General features: G+C 49.7%; 1 protein-coding gene across 6 annotated transcripts in view; it reads right to left on the minus strand.

Annotated features, from left to right (window-relative positions):
• TP63 (tumor protein p63) overlaps positions 1 to 19,675 on the minus strand; it is a gene marked incomplete at its 3' end in the record, with an annotated part of 97,922 nt that overhangs the window by 7,894 nt on the left and 70,353 nt on the right. For 2 of the 6 annotated variants that reach the window (XM_081190290.1, XM_081190293.1), the window contains exons 6-8: positions 18,233 to 18,369; positions 16,529 to 16,611; positions 13,088 to 13,230 (exon numbers count right to left, since the gene is read on the minus strand). In XM_081190290.1, the coding sequence (XP_081046416.1) occupies positions 13,088 to 13,230; positions 16,529 to 16,611; positions 18,233 to 18,369 (363 nt within the window). Of the gene's footprint in view, positions 1 to 13,087; positions 13,231 to 16,528; positions 16,612 to 18,232; positions 18,427 to 19,675 lie in introns of all 6 variants that reach the window. The other 4 variants (XM_081190288.1, XM_081190292.1, XM_081190291.1 and 1 more) reach the window with 3 other exon arrangements.

Below are 19,675 nucleotides of genomic sequence, written 5' to 3' on the forward strand. Positions count from 1 at the left end.
TTATCCAGACTCTTCCAACATACAGCTACCTTGGCTGTCCCGTGAAATGCACAGCAGAGGACAGGCCTGCTGCTCAGCCCATTTTCCTACTTGGTGGGAGGGCAACTATGTTCCCTTGTGACCCGTAGGCATTGTTGCTCTAGCCTCAGAGAGTGAATCACAGGTGATTTGCTTGCTTTGGGCTCATAAGGGCATTGGCCCTTGTTGTGGGGATCCCTCCATGCCCATTTCCTCCAGTGCACCCTGCATTCTCCTGCCACCACCCCCCATGTGTGCATGTGCACATACAGACACATCAGCTGCACAGACCATCTGGCCGTAGATGCACAGAGACAGAGTCCTAGCTATGAAACGACCACAGAGGACTGTTTGAATGAGCAAGAGCTCTGCTAAAGGTAAAGGGACCCCTGACAATTAAGTTCAGTTGTGAATGACTCTGGGGTTGCGGAGCTCATCTCGTTTTACAGGCAGAGGGAGCTGGCGTTTGTCTGCTTCCGCAGACAGTTTTTCCGGGTCATGTGGCCAGCATGACTAAGCTGCTTCTGGCGAACCAGAGCAGCGCACGGAAACGTCGTTTACCTTCCCGCTGGAGCGGTACCTATTGATCTACTTGTACTTTGACATGCTTTCGAACTGCTAGGTTGGCAGGAGCATGGACCGAGCAACGGGAGCTCACCCCGTCGCGGGGATTTGAACCGCTGACCTTCTGATTGGGAAGCCCAAGCGGCACAGTGGTTTAACCCACAGCACCACCCACGTCCCTAAGAGCTCTGCTACATGAGACCATTCAATTGGAGATGTCAGGAAGTGACTATGGTAACTTCTGAAAGCAAAGCATGTCTTTGAAGAAGCACAGGGCCACAAATCCTTCTCAGTTGTTCGACATGGCAACTGTGGTTGGGATCTTTAGGACAGGTGAAAGAAAGGACAGAAAGAAGAGTCAAACTGTGGAACTCACTCCTGCACGAGTGATGGCCACCAACCTAGATGACTTTGAAAGAGGATTAGGCAAATTCGTGGAGGCAATGGATTTCTACTAGCCATCCTGGCTCTGCTCTGCTTCCCCAGTCAGGGACAGCAATGCTTCTGAACCCCAGTTGCTGGAAACTGCAGGAAGGGAGAGGACTTGTGTTCAAATCCTGCTTGCGGGTTTCCCTCTGGGGCATCTGCTTGGCCCTGGTGAGATGCTGGACTAGATGGGACACTGGCCTCATCCAGCAGGCTCTCCTCATGCTCTTAATGCTGTATTCACAGAGACTATGGAGGTGCTTTCCTCTGTGTATTCGCTTAAGAAGAACAGCGGAATCCAACATTCACAGCGGAGAGGAGCAGTCAGATTGCTCACAAGATTACATTCCTTGCTCCACCCCCACCCTGGAATCTACAGAAGGGCTTCCCAGAATCCTGTCCTCTAAGATCATTCAGAAGGCTGGACGGCAGAACGGTCATCTGTCATATTTTGCCCCATGCTCCTTTCTGCCATGGGGGTCCTTCATCTCCCCTAAGGGTGTGCGGAAGAAACTTGAAACCTGTGAGCTATATAATAATAATTATTTATTATTTATACCGCACCCATCTGGGTGGGTTTCCCCAGCCACTCTGGGCAGCTTCCAACAGGATATTAAAATACAATAGTGCATCAAACATTAAAAGCTTCCCTAAACAGGGCAGCCTTCAGATGTCTTCTAAAAGTCTGGTAGTTGTTTTTCTCTTTGACATCTCGTGGGAGAGTGTTCCACAGGGCAGGTGCCACTACCGAGAAGGCCCTCTGCCTGGTTCCCTGTAACTTGGCTTTTCACAGTGAGGGAACCACCAGAAGGCCCTCGGCGCTGGACCTCAGTGTCTGGGCAGAATGATGGGGGTGGAAACGCCCCTTCAGGTATACTGGGATGAGGCCGTTTAGGGCTTTCAAGGTCAGCTCCAACCCTTTGAATTGTGCTCGGAAATGTACTGGGAGCCAGTGTAGCTGACGCGACTCCCCCTTTCCCAAGTTCCCAAACATTTGCCTCAGGGTATGGGAATAATAATAATAATAATAATAATAATAATAATAATAATAATAATTTATTATTTATACCCCGTCCATCTGGCTGGGCCTCCCCAGCCACTCTGGGCGGCTTCCATAAAAACCAAAAATACAGTAAAATATTACACGTTAAAAACTTCCCTGAACAGGGCTGCCTTAAGATGTCTTCTGAATGTCAGGTAGTTGTTTATCGCTTTGACATCTGCTGGAAGGGCGTTCCACAGGGCGGGCGCCACTTCCGAGAAGGCCCTCTGCCTGGTTCCCTGTAGCTTTGCTTCTCGCAATGAGGGAACCGCCAGAAGGCCCTCGGCGCTGGACCTCAGTGTCCGGGCAGAATGATGGGGGTGGAGACGCTCCTTCAGGTCTATTGGGCCGAGGCCGTTTAGGGCTTTAAAGGTCAGCACCAACACTTTGAATTGTGCTCGGAAACGTACTGGGAGCCAATGTAGGTCTTTCAAGACCGGTGTTATATGGTCTCGGCGGCCGCCCCCAGTCACCAGTCTAGCTGCCGCATTCTGGATTAGTTGTAGTTTCCGGGTCACCTTCAAAGGTAGCCCCACGTAGAGCGCATTGCAGTAGTCCAAGCGGGAGATAACCAGAGCATGCACCACTCTGGCGAGACAGTCCACAGGCAGATAGGGTCTCAGCCTACGTACCAGATGGAGCTGGTAAACAGCTGCCCTGGACACAGATTTGACCTGTGCCTCCATGGACAGCTGTGAGTCCAAAATGACTCCCAGGCTGCGAACCTGGTCCTTCAGGGGCACAGTTACCCCATTCAGGACCAGGGAATCCTCCACACCTGCCCGCCTCCTGTCCCCCAAAAACAGTACTTCTGTCTTGTCAGGATTCAACCTCAATCTGTTAGCCGCCATCCATCCTCCAACCGCCTCCAGACACTCACACAGGACCTTCACCGCCTTCACTGGTTCTGATTTAAAAGAGAGGTAGAGCTGGGTATCATCCGCATACTGATGAACACCCAGCCCAAACCTCCTGATGATCTCTCCCAGCGGCTGCATGTAAATGTTGAAAAGCATGGGGGAGAGGACAGAACCCTGAGGCACCCCACAAGTGAGAGCCCAGGGGTCTGAACACTCATCCCCCACCACCACTTTCTGAACACGGCCCAGGAGGAAGGAGCGGAACCACTGTATGACAGTGCCCCCAGCTCCCAGCCCCTCAAGATGGTCCAGAAGGATGCTATGGTCGATGGTATCAAACGCCGCTGAGAGATCCAGCAGAACTAGGAAACAGCTCTCACCTTTGTCCCTAGCCCGCCGGAGATCATCAACCAGTGCGACCAAGGCAGTTTCAGTCCCATGATGAGGCCTGAATCCTGACTGGAAGGGATCCAAATGGGAAGGAGGCAGAGACAGTAGGCCCTCCCCAGCTCTCACTGGAGAACATTTTCCCTAACAGGAACTGGGACTAGAGAAGAAACCCAGATTCATTAGAAGGAAACAGATTCTGCCTCTCTCCAAACCAGTGGAGTGAGAGAGGCCTTTGATACCCTCCCTGGAAGACTCCTTGGAAATGATGGATGCAATAACCATTTCCCACCAGAGATTAAGGGTTTGGCAGTCCCTTTCCAAGAGAAGTTCCATTGGGGTCTAGGGTGCACCCATCACCACCTCCCACTATTAGTCCAGGTAAGTTTCTGGGTCCTGAAGTCAAGGTGCACACTGAACGCATGCAAAACCCTTCCTTGAGCCTGTTTGCAAAGGCTTGACCCCCTTCTGGGGTGAAGAGCGAGGCTGTGTTTGTGTGTTTGTGACTAGTGAGCAGGGCTGGGCAGATCTGTCCATTCCTGATTTCCTCCTTTTTTGCAATCTTAAATTCAGCTTCACATCACTTTGTGCATTATTGTTATTTTAAACGCTGTCACGAAAATTTTAACGCACTGCAAAATTCAGAGAAATGTACGTTTCAAAGGATAACTGTGCTTCGGTTTGCATATAGTTTCAGAAAATGCAAGCTAGGTAAGATCACCTGTAAATGGAAATTGAATTGCACCTCCCCAATCCCTATTAGCACCCCCCCAACTAAGTCCTTCTCCATCTTCACGCTACCCATAATGAGAGGGAAAGTGAACCGATATGGAATTGTTTGCACAGACCTGGTCTAAAACTTGGCAAGACACAAAAGGTGCTTTTGGGAGCTGGTAAAGTCAGACGAGGGCGTGTTTGAAGGAGAGGAGAGGGAGTGATGAGAGCAGGAAGGACAGCACATTCATTTGTTGTGAGAGGAGAAGGAAAAGAAAAAAAGAGAGACAAATGGACATGAGGCCACTCCAGTTAAAATCAAGATGCAAAAGTTTATTGAAAACCAGCACCACAAATTAAGAAGAGTAAGATGATAAGAGTGAAAGGAATATTGCTCAGTGTGAAACCTGTTTCATGGCTGACCAGAGGATGTGTGTGGTTTCCCAGTGAATGGGGTTCATCTCATAGAACTGTAGTTGGGAGGGATCCCCTGGGGTCATCCAGTCCATCCCCCGCAATGCAGGAATCATGGCTAAAGCATCCAGGACAGATGACCACCCAACCTCTGCTTTCAAACCTCCAAGGAAGGAGAGTCAACCACCTCCCGAGGGAGCCTGTTCCACTGTCAAACAGCTCTCACTGAGAGAAAGTTCTTCCCAGAGTTCCCTTCCCAAAACATCATTTGGAACGCAGAGCCCAAGCCACATCAAATGATGCTTAATGAATCCCAAGGAAGATTACGCCTTGGAATCGCTTTGAACCCCGAGCCAACTCATTGCACTTTTCCATTCCTAGAACCTAATGAGGTCAATTAACCAACTGCACATGTCTTGCCTCTTGGAACTGCTGGCTGGAAGATACAGGAGGGTCTGTGGGGTGGGCTGGGGGGGTGCCTGGGAGGTGGCTCCAGGATGAGGTGGGCATGCCAGGGGCACGAGGAGTGGTGGGCAGGAAGAGCCCTCAGAAGGAGGCTCTCCTCATCTCCACAGAACAGGCCGACTTAGCACAGCACAGAGCCATTTCTTGTAAACAGAGGCAGAAGCCAAGTGACCTACTTCTACTTTCTGGGTTCTATGCCAGGCTGTGCCCACATTGGCACTTTCCCACACTCTGTTGTCACAAGATTTAGGTGCAAACCAGAAGGGCAGGAAGCACGAACCAGAAAAAGGAGGAGGCCTCAAGATCTTCTGCAGCTTGCTCATCCAACCCCACCCAAGCCTTCTCACTAGGACGTGCCTCCTGGCCCCCTTCCGCTTCAGTTTTACGAGAGTTTCCTGCTCTCCCTCACAAAGCAGACATGGCACTCCTTTGGGTTTGCTAGTCTGGTCCTTAGCTGCTTAGCTTCAGCTGTGCTACCTTCCTGCACCCCCAGTGCACCAACAGGGTCAGTATGGTGACCACCACAATCCCTGCAAGGCTGGTCGAGGTGGACCGCATTGAATCAGCATAACTGATACACACATACACACCTGGAAGAAACCACAGCACACTGAGATGTGGACTGATCAATTATGGAAGAAACATGAGGTGTCGCTTGTGTTTCTACAAAGATCTAATGTATGCATTAAGTACATAGGCAATTGCGCCCACCAGCATGGCTCATGCACTTCACTGGCTATTTAAGCAGAAGGTCTGAATCGCAGGTGAACCTATAGCTGGCCTTTGCCAACCTGGTGCCCACCAGATGTTTTGGACTATTCTGGCTGGGGCTGATGGAACATCTGGAACTCAAGTTCATGTTATGTATTTGTGTAACTGTGCAAAACTCAGAAATGACTCCCTTTATTATTATTATTATTATTATTATTATTATTATTATTATTATTGATTGCAGTAAGCCAAAATCGCAAGTCAACATCCAATTTGCACCAGGAGATATTCATGGGGTAAATTTCTGTTCTTTCCTCTGAGATCTAGTGGAGAAAATAACCACAATTTCTATTATGGGGGTCTGGTCCCTTAAGAGAATGGGTAGTATCTTAAGACTATTGGTTTCAGCAGGTCTACTCTGTGAATTAGTTGGATATCAACCAGTGAGTACTGATAGCCAGTCTCAATATTCAGTAACGTTTGCATCTCTGCCTGGATGCTGACAAAATTCTCACCGTCCAGATTTCGGGATCCTAAAATACCTGAACTTGTTTGTTTCATGAGCGGTACCAATCTGCTAAGGGTTCACTCCTCTGTTTTGGTTTGTTTTAACAGTTCAAATGGGCATTGATTAAATCACAGAGAGAGAGGAAAAAAAGAATCTCAGTGAGGCTGCATAGCCTTTTTTAAAAATACGGAAGAACAACAGATCCCAAAGCGATGTCTCAATACCCAAATGCCCCTTCCCTCCACAAAAGGATAACCAATGAAATGCGGCTGGCCAACCACCACCAGCATCATAAGCCTGCTGAATTTGCTGGACTGTGAATAACTGCAGGTAAGGCGGTGTTGAATCATTTGCTACAAACTTGAGGCAATTCCTTGCAGTGAAGAAAAAATGGGAACAAAACAGGAACTTTGGAGCTGAGCGCCTGATTTACAGCAGCAAAATCCAAGCAATTTCCCCACTCGCTTAAGAGGTTCCTGTGTGATCTCTTTTGCAAACAAAGGTAGAAATGTTGTGAGTGGCAGCGTACAAATGCAACACTAACTCAGTAGGAAATAAACAGTTTCATCTGACCCACAATGTGCTCGTGTCGTCCGTCTGCCCAGCAGGGACAGGGCATCTCAAATCTATACACATTACTAGTCTCTGACCAGCATCAAAAGCACTTTACAGATTTACAATCAAAAGTTCTCAAGGCCGTAAATTGCGCTTCTGTCTTAGCAAGTAAACACACATCTTTAAGATATGCTTGTAGACTGAGACCTGCTCAAAAGAAATCATCCGAAGGCCGAGGGGTGGAAACAGAAGCACCACATTTTACAACGCAGGAAGAAGACAAGGTGGTACCAGACCTGGAAATGGCTATGTCCGCAGCTAGGGTAGCTGCTGTTCCTGCAAAAGCTTGATCCCTTTGCAGCGGTTTGCTGCCTGCACAGTTTCAATCAAGCCATTTTGCTCAGTTAAAGCCCCCCCCCCTTGCCTCCCATTCCCCCCTTGCAACAAGGGAGCTGGACAAAAGCTCTGCACACAAACAAAAACAGCCTCCCTGCTTTGGTCTATGAGTAGACGGAAGAAGGGTTTGTGGGGCTGGAATGTCTGAGGATGGCGTCGCTTCTTTTGGGGGGCTCCCTCCTCGTTTCCGAAAGCTCGTTCCTGAAGCACGCTGAGAGGAGGCTGCGGGGAAGGAACCAGAGAGAGGAGAGGAGATAAAGGAACCATCACCAAGTCTGAGCAGCCGCAAAGAGAAATACCTTCATGATCAGAACCCGGAGGAGTAGGAGAAGGGAAGAAAAGACTGCGGCAAAACATGGGGTCAGAGAGACAGAGCAGATCTTAGGAGCATAGGAATCTGTTTTATTCCAGGTCAGATCACTGGTCCATCCAGGTCAGTATTGGTTACTCTGACCAGTGCCAGATTTAGCTTAGGGCCCCACTCTCTTGGGGTGCCCCAAAAATTTAAAGGAAATAAAAGCCTGGAGAAGAGGAGGTTAAGGGGTGATATGATAGCCATGTTCAAATATATAAAAGGATGTCACATAGAGGAGGGAGAAAGGTTGTTTTCTGCTGCTCCAGAGAAGTGGACACGGAGCAATGGATCCAAACTACAAGAAAGAAGATTCCACCTAAACATTAGGAAGAACTTCCTGACAGTAAGAGCTGTTCGACAGTGGAATTTGCTGCCAAGGAGTGTGGTGGAGTCTCCTACTTTGGAGGTCTTTAAGCAGAGGCTTGACAACCATATGTCAGGAGTGCTCTGATGGTGTTTCCTGCTTGGCAGGGGGTTGGACTCGATGGCCCTTGTGGTCTCTTCCAACTCTAGGATTCTATTCTATGAAATGTGGATGTACATTTCCAAAATATAAGATAAAAAACAAAATAAAACCTACATACAGCAACAGTGTTTTGTGTTGTGTCGGCTCCTATGATGTAAGTCATGGGCCCCGCCTGCTCACCTGCTCCCTCAAATATCCCTGGTTTGCTCCTTTCTATATATAGGGTGCCTACATTCTGCATGGACTGACTGCAAGGCAACATGTGCAAATGGCTTTAGATACCTATTAGGTAGGGACGTGGGTAGTGCTGTGGGTTAAACCACAGAGCCTAGGACTTGCCGATCAGAAGGTCGGCGGTTCGAATCCCCGCGGCAGGGTAAGCTCCCGTCGTTCGGTCCCAGCTCCTGCCCACCTAGCAGTTCGAAAGCACCCCTAAGTACAAGTAGATAAATAGGTATCGCTCCAGCGGGAAGGTAAACAACGTTTCCGTGTGCTGCTCTGGTTCGCCAGAAGTGGCTTAGTCATGCTGGCCACATGACCCAGAAGCTGTACGCCGGCTCCCTCGGCCAGTAAAGCGAGATGAGCGCCGCAACCCCAGAGTCGGTCACGACTAGACCTAATAGTCAGGGGTCCCTTTACCTATTAGGTCCATCAATTACCATATAGGATATATTCAACACAAAAAACAGTGACAATTTGTTGCTGACAAAGGGCAGCTGGACATATAAAGCCATTACCTTCAGAAGTTGAGGGCCTCATCAAACCCAAATCTGGCCCTGACTCTGACTGGGAGGGGCTCTCTGGGATTTCAGATGGACGGGGGGGGGGGAGGACAATTCCCAGGCCCACCCGGAGGGGCCATTAGAGATTGACCTGGGACATTCTGCATGCAGTGCAGAAGCTCTATCGCTCCAGTCTGAAACCACAGTTTCTGAAAGGATTCCTGCAGAGAAAAGGCCAGGTTGCTGTGAGAGCCAGAAACCCCTTTTGTTCTGTGGCTATCAGGGGATATAGCTGATTAATTTATGCATAAATTCCTGTCCACATGCAACCCGCATGTGAAGCATGGATCAAGTATCGGATAAATCAAAACAGAACATTCTGAGACTTGGGGTGGGGAAATTCTAAAATAGAGGCGTTATCGCAGCTGTGGGAGATGCTGGCAGAAATCTGGTTTGTAAGTCCACCTCAGTACAGCAAATCTATTTGTTTCACTTATGTCCAAAGTCACTACTGAGCAGGTCTGGCACAGCTTGGGAGTATTTATTTGGCGATGTCCCTCGCGCCCTGCAATATTTAACAAGGGATGCACAGTTCCTTGTTGATGGTGTGATTTTCCAAGGGGTGGGGTGGCTTTAAGACTTAGAGACTCTTGTAAAGACAGTGTCTACCAAGACACTAGCCCAGCCCAGTTTTGCTGCTTGTCTGGGACTTGCAAAATGGTGGGTGGGGTCATAGTGGGGTCAAAGCACTTGGCAGGCTGCAATGCCAAACTAAACGGTTTGGGGTGGCAGCAGGCTCTGAATGGCGAAGACCCAGTGGGGCTGTTGCCTGTCGCCTGGGCGGCCAAGTGGTCCAACACAAGTTTTTGTATATACCAGAGTGTCCCATCCCATTATTGGGCCGAGACCTGCTATCAAAATTGCAAGCCCAGATTTCCTTCCAACGTCTGGCCTATTCTGGCAGTTCAGAAGGCTTTGAAAGCAGCTCAGTGGCACAAGCAGAGTGCAGACCTGGGACTCTTGCAGACATCTGGGTTTGCAATGTAAGCCTGCAAGGCCTGTGCAGTTGCTTCAAAGCTCTTTTTTCCTATTGCACCAGCTAAAACCATCCCTAATGGTCTGAACGTGAGCAAAGCGGGGAGGGGGAAGAATTGGCTGCATATTAAAGGAAGCCCAGTGTTGTTGGTGGGCTGTTTTAAAAGGAGGTATAAGTCTCCCCTCGCTGAGCACCTGCAGGGCAATGGCAGAACTCCAGAGAGAATCCTTTGCAACTTCGTTCAGCTGGCTTCAAACGGCAGCGTCTGAAAAAGCTTTCAAGGTCTGATGGGAAGCCACCGATTTTTAACTTAAGGCATCGGGATGGAAGTAGCACACAAGTCCATCCTCCTTGCCCTCCCCTGAGCATTTGAGTTGCAGGAGCTGCAATCCGGTGCATTCAGATGAGGAAAATAGTCCGGTTCAAAGAGTCACCGAGATCATGAAGGTATTTGACGCAAAGAGGAGTCAGAAAACCATGCACAGAAGGAAAAGCAGGCAAAATCCAAGACACAGGTGCAACACACACTTTCTAAAATTTTGAAACCTGACAAGCAGCGTTCGAAACTCCCGTTGTTCTAGGCGCATTTTGAGACAGGGAATTTAATTAGCGCAAGCAGTTTCTGAGCTTTGGGCACAGTACGGCGCCTAAGATTTGAGAATAAAACTGCAGAGTGGGAGGAAAGGAGGACCTTTTTCTGCCTCCCCACTTCCGGCTACTCTCTGAAGACTGGAGAAGAGACCCTCTTAAGAATATTAGGGGGGTGGGCAGGGGAAGGACCAGACCATGTGAAAAATGAACATAATATTTTAGCTGCAGTTCATTCCTTTTCAGCTTTGTATTCTTGTTATTAAAAAAGCACGCCTAGACATTCCGTTGTTGCACCCATAACCTAGGCTTAATGTACCTTTAAGCTCCTAGCTTTCATATCTTGGTTTCTAACCCTGCTGATAAGCAGTGGCATTTGCACAGAGCAGGCAGCCACACTGACCTCCTGAGGCAACTTCCCCTGGGCAGGACTAAGGGCTCGGCCACATTCCCATTTCTCCCATTCCTAGGAAGCATGGGCCCAAGCGGTTTTGCCTTTGCCCCAGAAAACCCACTCTCTAGTGCTAAATTGGAACAGACATCCACAGAAAACCCAATTGCTGTTTGTTCCGATTCAGCACTGGAGATTAGGTTTCCCTGGAGGAAAGCAGTGGGGCAGCTGGAAGTGCGGATAAGCCATAACCTTGAAGGCTTTTGCATCCAGAAAACACTAGTTGTTTGTTTGTTTGTTTGTTTGTTTGTTTGTTTGTTTGTTGTTGTTTTAAAAGAGGGAAATTAGGGGAAGTACTTGGAAAGAACTTCAGGAAAGTATAAATACTGAGTGCGGAGGTCTTTGTCTTCACACACAGCTCTCCGTTGCATTCATCCTAGCTTTCTACAAGAGTCTTGGTCTCTGCGTTAGAGTTTCAAAGAGAGAGGATTCACAGCTTCACATTTCTGAAATCCCTGCAGAAGTCTAGCGGCGCCATCAGTGGAGACCCAAATATGGCAGGGACTTGCAAGCAAAGAAGCAACACACATTATCATCTGTGGAAGAGAACCCAGTGAGACCACTGAGTCCAGAGCCTAGAATTACCTAACTGCACGACTAGTCTAGTTTTGCTATGTGCCTGCTGCAATTGGGTGCCTGCAAGGAGATTTTTGGGGGAAAGGGGGAGGTTTGTTAACTAAGTGGATGGGTTGCTGGTGGTTGGTTGGTTGGTTTGCTTTTAAAGCAAACAGCCATAAAAATGCTAGCTTTGCCTACCCAAAGAGCCAAAAACAGTAATTATCACAAAGCAATTTTGTCAGCAGCAGCAAGTGGGAAAGGTTCATTTATTTCAACGCAGCTCTGCTTACGACGAGACTTCTCCCTCCGCTGTTGGAAAGCCCCTGTGCTTCAAGGGGAGTCTTCCAAACCAACTCAAAACAGACATACAGAGGCCCTGAACAAACTTGCAGAACTCTTGTTCAGAAGGTACCAAGAGAGGGCTGCCTTCTGGAAATTCTCTTCTGGGACTGAGAAAGATAAAACTCCCCGGGTGGTTCGCAGTTTCCCAAATGCAAATATCCCCTTAACGAATTCCAGCAGAAACAAGTGTGAGTGCCTGGAGGCAGTTGGAGGGTGGGTGGCAGCTAACAGATTGAGGTTGAATCCTGACAAGACAGATATACTATTCTTGAGGGACAGGGGGTGAGCGGGTGCGGGGGACTCCCTGGTCCTGAATGGGGCAACTGTGCCTCTGAAGGACCAGGTGCGCAGTCTGGGAGTCATTCTGGACTCACAGCTGTCCATCGAGGTGCAGGTCAATTCTGTGTCCAGGGCAGCAGTCTATCAGCTCCATCTGGTACGCAGGCTGAGACCCTCCCTGCCCGCGGACTGTCTGGCCAGAGTGGTGCATGCTCTAGTTATCTCCCGCTTGGACTACTGCAATGTGCTCTACCTGGGGCTACCTTTGAAGGTGACCCGGAAACTGCAACGAATCCAGAATGCGGCAGCTAGACTGGTGACTGGGAGCAGCCGCAGAGACCATATAACACCAGTCCTGAAAGACCTACATTGGCTCCCAGTACGTTTCTGAGCACAGTTCAAAGTGTTTGTGCTGACCTATAAAGCCCTCAACGGCCTTGGTCCAGTATACCTGTGAAGGAGTGTCTCCACCCCCATTGTCCAACCTGGACAATGAGGTCCAGCTCTGAGGGCCTTCTGGTGGTTCCCTCCCTGCGATAAGTGAGGTTACAGTGAACCAGGCAGAGGGCCTTCTCAGTGGTGGCGCCCACCCTGTGGAACACCCACCCACCAGATGTCAAAGAGAAAAATAACTACCAACCTTTTATAAAACATCTGAAGGCAGCCCTGTTTAGGGAAGTTTTTAATGTCTGATGTTTTATAGCTTTATTAATAATAAAAATAATAATATTCTGTTGGGAGCCACCCAGAGTGTCTGAGGAAACCCAGTCAGATGAGTGGGGTATAAATATATTATTATTATTATTATTATTATTATTATTATTATTATTATTATTATTATTATTATTATTATTAGACCACCTCTCTGCTAGCCACAGTCAGAGATAGCAATGCTTCTGAATGCCAGCTGCTGGGAATCACACAAAGAGAGAGGACTCTTGCACCCGGGCATCTGGTTGGTCCCAGAATCCTGCCCGCCCACCCAAAACACACTTCTGCACAAAACAACAAGCAAATCCGAGCAGCCATGCTCATCAACCGACTGTGTTAACAAAGCCAAAGAGACACTGTCCTGGGTCAGGGATGCGCTAGCGGCAGGCAGCGTAGCAAGACTGATGCTCTTCATGCGCGTGGAGAGCGCCCTGGCCACCCTCCCCCTCTCCATTGCTCTCCAGGACCCCAGCCCAGGTGCTTTTGGGCCAATCGGCAAGTCGGCTTCCGAATACTCACTGTTTCTGCAGCAGGTGCTGGTGTTGCTGTTGTTGCTGCTGCTGCTGCCGGTACGTCTCAATGGTGTGCTGGGGGAGGTACTGCATCAGCTCCAGAGACTCCTTGATCTTCAGTAACATCTCATAAGTCTCCCGGCCTCGCACCTGAGCACAGACGAGAGGGAGGAAGAGACTTAAGAGATGCTCAGGGCTGCTGGGCCAGACCAGTCGCCCATCTCATCCAACCAGGTGTGCCAAGAGGAAGCCCACGTGTTTGTAAGCCTCCTGCAGGCATCCATTTGGCCACTGTGAGAACAGGACGGTGGACTTCATCCGTCCAGCAGGGCTCTTCTGATGTCCACATGGTCTTGTTATCAGTACTACTCAGGAATGGCTGCCCTGGATCAGATTGTTGTCCTTCGAGTCCAATTTTCTGTCCCTAACTTTGGGGGGAGAGATGACCCTGAAAATTTGCAAACAGGGCGCATTCGAATGGGGCGCACGGATTCTAAATGGCCATGAGAGCAAGAGCCGCCATCAATAAGCGAACGAAAGTGCAACTACACTTTGGGATCTGCTCTTCCTCTAATCTTGTGACGTCCCCCCCCCCCCCAGTTAAAAAAAAAAGTGCACATACGTTAAGGAGAATAATGTGGGGAAATGCATGTTGATCTCTCTCTCTCTCTCTCTTGAAATAAATATCACATAAATGTGGAAATGAGGACAACTGAAGATTGGAAAGATGAGAAACTGAGAGAAAGCAAAATTGGCAGATTCATTCGCTCCCCTCTGTAGTTACCGTCAACCTTTCCTTATTTATCCTTATTTATTGATTGCATTTCTATCCCACCTTCCCCACCCTGCAAGGAGCTAAATTTCTCCCCCTAGAATCATAGAATCATAGAGTTGGAAGAGACCACAAGGGCCATCGAGTCCAACCCCCTGCCAAGCAGGAAACACCATCAGAGCACTCCTGACATATGGTTGTCAAGCCTCTGCTTAAAGACCTCCAAAGTAGGAGACTCCACCACACTCCTTGGCAGCAAATTCCACTGTCGAACAGCTCTTACTGTCAGGAAGTTCTTCCTAATGTTTAGGTGGAATCTTCTTTCTTGTAGTTTGGTTCCATTGCTCCGTGTCTGCTTCTCTGGAGCAGCAGAAAACAACCTTTCTCCCTCCTCTAGGTGACATCCTTTTATATATTTGAACATGGCTATCATATCACCCCTTAACCTCCTCTTCTCCAGGCTAAACATGCCCAGCTCCCTTAGCCGTTCCTCATAAGGCATCGTTTCCAGGCCTTGGACCATTTTGGTTGCCCTCCTCTGGACACGTTCCAGTTTGTCAGTGTCCTTCCTGAACTGTGGTGTGCATGATTCTCCCACCCCTCATTCAGTCCCCTCCACAACCCTGTGAGGTAGGATTTGCTGAGAGAAGGCAGTGACTGGGCCCCAAGGTCTCTCCATGAGCTTCATAACTGCCGAGTAGGGATTCGAACCCTAGTCTCCCAGGTCCTAGTCCAACACTCTAACCATTGCACTACCTTTGGCTCAAGCAGCCTAGAATGAGAAGAGAATTGCTCAGTGCTCTGGTGCCAGATTCTGCCAAAACTCAAAGAGTGAGAGAGATTTCCATTCCCTTCGGCTTTCCTAAGACCTGGCACAAACTGAGTTGCCCTTGCTTCATGCCAACTGTGGCAGAAGATGAGAAACCCACCCTGCTCCTGGCACAACAAATGGGAAGACATTAAAAAGAGTCAGGATCTTTCTCTCCCAAATCAGCATAAAAGGAGAGAGGGCTAGGCTATATAGCCATTTGCCCCACTGTTTTCCCCTGGGAAAACCTGTTGTTTGGGCCCAGAATTGGAACAAAAGGCAACTGGCTTTTTTAATGGATTGCTGTTTGTTTTAATTCAGCACCAAAGAGCGAGGGGTGGTTTTTTTTTGGGGGGGGGCAGAAAACTGCCCAGAACCAGGAGCCTTGGAAGAAGGAGACAAACAGAAAACTGCTTGGAACTAACATATTTTTGCTCTATAAGACACACCTTTCCCCTCCTAAAAAGTAAGGGGAAATGTGTGTGCGTCTTATGGAGCGAATGCAGGCTGCGCAGCTATCGCTGAAGCCAGAAGAGCAAGAGGGATTGCTGCGCACCGATCCCTCTTGCTCTCCTGGCTTCAGGGATAACCAAGCAAAGCCTCTTGAGCGAAGAGGGAGCGCTCCTGCCTCTTCGCTCAAGAGGCTTTGCGTTGCTTTCTTGTTTTCCTCCTCTAAAAACTAGGTGCGTATTATGGTCGGGTGCGTCTTATGGAGCGAAAAATATGGTATGCTTCCTAGGCATACAAGAAGCAGAAATGTGGATCAACCCACATTGCCCCCGCCAGCAGCAATGGAGCAAGCGGGTAGGGTGGCCAGGGCAGCGTGCGTACCCTGCACCCAGGGGTGGGGCCAGCCATGGGGGGGGGGGCAGCTGTGTGGGGCCAGCTGGGGCAGGACGCTCCGTGGGGCTGTTAGGATATTGACGTTCCATTTCACCTAAACAGATGTGTGGAGCTGTTGTATGTCACATGTCTGTTTACATTCCAGCACAGCTTGCTGGGAACTTCCGTTTCTGTATAGCTTTTGCCTTACGCTTCCTGCTCTTGGACATGAAGGAGAGCAGACATGTTTTTCTTTGTCCTGATCTATGCTGAATAAACTGCTTTACATATGCCTCTGTCTGCCCTTCTGTCGTGAAGAATTTGTTATCTCTGGCTTGCGTGCTCAGTTTCTGAAGCTCCGAGTCGTAGTTTTGATGCAGAACCGAGGACTGGAGTTTGACCGGCTGCCGGCTGGTGGGCTGGAGCCAGCTGGGGGCCTGCCAATTGCCCCCATTCCCCTGGATGCATCCCAACAATAGGGTTATGGGCCCAGATCCACAGCGCTTACACGAGAGTAAGGCTGCTGACCGACCCAGCAGAGACAGAGGTATGTGAAGCAAGGCTTTCCGTGCCACGGCAAGAGGGACTTTGAAGTCCGAGCCAAGAAATTAGGCCGGAGAGTGCGTCTGATTTACGACTTGCTTAAAGATAAGGCATCTGTGAAGAGACTCAGTTCCTAGCTGCCGTAAAAAGCAGGAATGGATCTCTTACAAGCCTCAGATGGGGCCCCGTGTCCACAGCTTAATGGCCACAATTATCACACTTGGGCAAGGTACTTCAAGGGTCAGATGAGAAGGTTTGGAGTGTGTAACAGATGCATGGACTTCCTACCTCCTCCCACTCAGCCGCCCCACAGCTGAGGTGCACGCTGCAGGCCCCACAGTGAGTGCCGCCCGGCATTTTGTCACCCTTCTCGATGGTGACACCCGGGGTGACCCGCCCCCACCGCACCCCCCTTTCTCCACCCCTGCCCGCCAGGAAATGGTTCGGCACAAATGAGGCAAAAGGTTTCTGCAAGGACAGGGGGGCAGGCACGCCAAACTTACTGGAAGGTATAGGAGCTCATCATCGGGGGTGCGCCGTTTTTTGACTGAAGTCATCTGAATGCCGTGTGTGCTCTGCCGGAAGGCTGCCAAAGGGAGGGAAGAGAGAATGGCAGTTGTCAAGCTAAGTCCAACAACCTATCAGGTGGCTCACAGCCACAAAGAACACGCTTCCTCTCCATTTTTTGCAGTGCGCATGCTGCGCGGTGAGCCCGCCCCATGCTCCTATTTTTGTGGGAAGGGTGGAGTGTGGAAAGTCACATCACAAAATAATAATAAAAAGACTGCCTCAAACTGTCTCAAGACCATTGGTCTATTTTCCCTAGTGCAGTGGTAGTGTCATTGTATACATACTTAAGATACACACGCAAGAGCTTAGAATTATAATTTGGGAATGATTCCTGCTCTTTTGTAGCTGCGTTATTTTGCACTTTCTGGATGCCCCATGATTTTTGCAGTTGTGTTCTAGGTTATGAATCAAGCGCCGCTGGAATTTGTTTCCTTTTGTTTCCCAGTGTTCTTATCAAAAGAAAACTTGGTGTGGCACGAGCAAATTGTTATTCTGAAAATGTGGCCCAGAGAAAAAACTTTGAGAACCGCTGGAGATTTCCCTGGAGATTAAGTCTGGAGCCTTTAGCACGTGAACCACCTGCTCTATGGCCAAGCTAAGCATATGCCCCGCTTTGAATCTGGGGTTCAGTGCTGACAGAGCAAGTGTCAGGGAAGACCCAGTGCTTCCTTTAAAAGGTAAAGGGACCCCTGACCATTAGGTCCAGTCGTGGCCGACTCTGGGGTTGAGGCTCTCATCTTGCTTTATTGGCCAAGGAAGCCGGCGTACAGCTTCCGGGTCATGTGGCCAGCATGACTAAGCCACTTCCGGCAAACCAGAGCAGCGCACGGAAACGCCGTATATCTTCCCGCTGAAGCGGTACCTATTTATCTACTTGCGCTTTGATGTGCTTTCGAACTGCTAGGTTGGCAGGAGCAGGGACCGAGCAACGGGAGCTCACCCCGTCGCGGGGATTTGAACCGCCGACCTTCTGATCAGCAAGTCCTAGGCTCTGTGGTTTAACCCACAGCGCCACTCATGTCCCGCACCACCTGCGTCCTGCATGCTTCCTTTACTTCCTTTACTTTTACGCAAACCAGGGGCATGTGGTGGGCCACTGAGAGAACAAGGTGATGGGCTGGATCAGGGGTCAGCAAACTTTTTCAGCTGGGGGCCAGCCACTGTCCCTCAGACCTTGTGGGGGGCCAGACTATATTTTGAAAAAATAATGAACAAATTGCTATGCCCCACAAGTAAACCAGAGATGCATTTTAAATAAAAGCACACGTTCTACTCATGTAAAAACACCAGGCAGGCCCCACAAATAACCCAGATTTGCATTTTAAATAAAAGGGCACATTCCACTCATGTAAAAACACGCTGATTCCCGGACTGTCCGCGAGCTGGATTGAGAAGGCGATTGGCCAGATCCGGCCCCCGGGCTTTAGTTTGCCTACCCAGGGGTGGTCCACTGGCCTGTCCCAGCAGGCTCTTCTTATGTTCAATCCGTGCCGAAGGGTTCTGTGTGAACTGCAAAGCTTGCACATTTCTAAAGCACCGCCTCCACAAAGCCCCTTCCCCTCTTCTGGTTTTCTGAGCCCTGCAGCCGTGCCCCCACCCAGCCACAGCCTTGAGTGCCCCCCTGCTGGCCTACTTACGCCTCTTCGTACCATCACCGTTCTTTGTGCTGTCGGAGACCTGCTGTTTGCGAATGCTGTCCTCGTCGGCTTTGCGGTCCCTGCCCGGGCAAGCGCAGATCCGAGCCTCGAAGCACCGGCGCCCCAGGACTTGCCCGCTGGAGGGTGGAGAAAACAGGGGATCTGTTAGCTCACAGCCACGGGGAGGGCTGGCACTAAAATAAACACAGCGGGCAAGCATTTTATGCACGGAAACGGCAACCCGCGATGAACCCACATATCTGAATTCTGACAAGACAGAAGTACTGTTTTTGGGGGACAGGGGGTGAGCTGGTGTGGGGGACTCCCTGGTCCTGAATGGGGTAACTGTGCCCCTGAAGGACCAGGTGCGCAGCCTGGGAATCATTTTGGACTCACAGCTGTCCATGGAGGCAAAGGTCAATTCTGTGTCCAGGGCAGCTGTCTCCCAGCTCCATCTGGTACACAGGATGAGACCCTACCTGCCCGCAGACTGCCTCGCCAGAGTGGTGCATGCTCTGGTTATCTCTCGCTTGGACTACTGCAATGCGCTCTACGTGGGGCTACCTTTGAAGGTGACCCGGAAACTACAACTAATCCAGAATGTGGCAGCTAGACTGGTGACTGGGGGCAGCCGCCGAGACCATATAACACCGGTCTTGAAAGACCTACATTGGCTCCCAGTACGTTTCCGAGCATAATTCAAAGTGTCGGTGCTGACCTTTAAAGCCCCAAACGGCCTCGGTCCAGTAGGCCTGAAGGAGCATCTCCACCCCCATCGTTCTGCCCGGACACTGAGGTCCAGCTCCGAGGGCCTTCTGGTGGTTCCCTCACTGCGAGAAGTGAAGTTACAGGGAACCAGGCACAGGGCCTTCTCGGTGGTGGCGCCCTCCTTGTGGAACGCCCTCCCTTCAGATGTGAAGGAAATAAGCAGCTATCTTATCTTTAAAAGACATCTGAAGGCAGCCCTTTTTAGGGAAGTTTTTAATGTGTGACATTTTAGTGTATTTTTGGTCTCTGTGGAAGCTGCCCAGAGTGGCTGGGGGAACCCAGCCAGATGGGCGGGGTACAAATGAAAAAAGAATAAGAACAAGAATCTGGGAGCCAAGCTCCGCGTTCGCAAACCACTGGACCCAACCAATGCCCTCCATGCGCCTTAAACCTTGCCTAAAGCTTGAGTCTGCCCCAAACACCAGCACATGAATGCATCTGTGTGCATGGCTCCTCTTTAAGATGCCAGCCTGTGTGCTTGGACCAATCCAAGTGCCTAGTCCACATTCTGGAGTCTTACTAACTGAAACTGACTTTTATATATTATCATATAATCATGGAATTGTAGAGTTGGAAGGAATCACGAGGGCCATCCAATGCAACGCAGGAATCTTTTGCCCAACACAGGACTCGAACCCACAACCCTAAGATTATGAGTCTCATGCTCTGCCAACA

The sequence above is a fragment of the Podarcis bocagei genome (assembly GCF_964188305.1).
Source record: "Podarcis bocagei genome assembly, chromosome: 4".
In the NCBI taxonomy this organism is placed as follows: domain Eukaryota; kingdom Metazoa; phylum Chordata; class Lepidosauria; order Squamata; family Lacertidae; genus Podarcis; species Podarcis bocagei.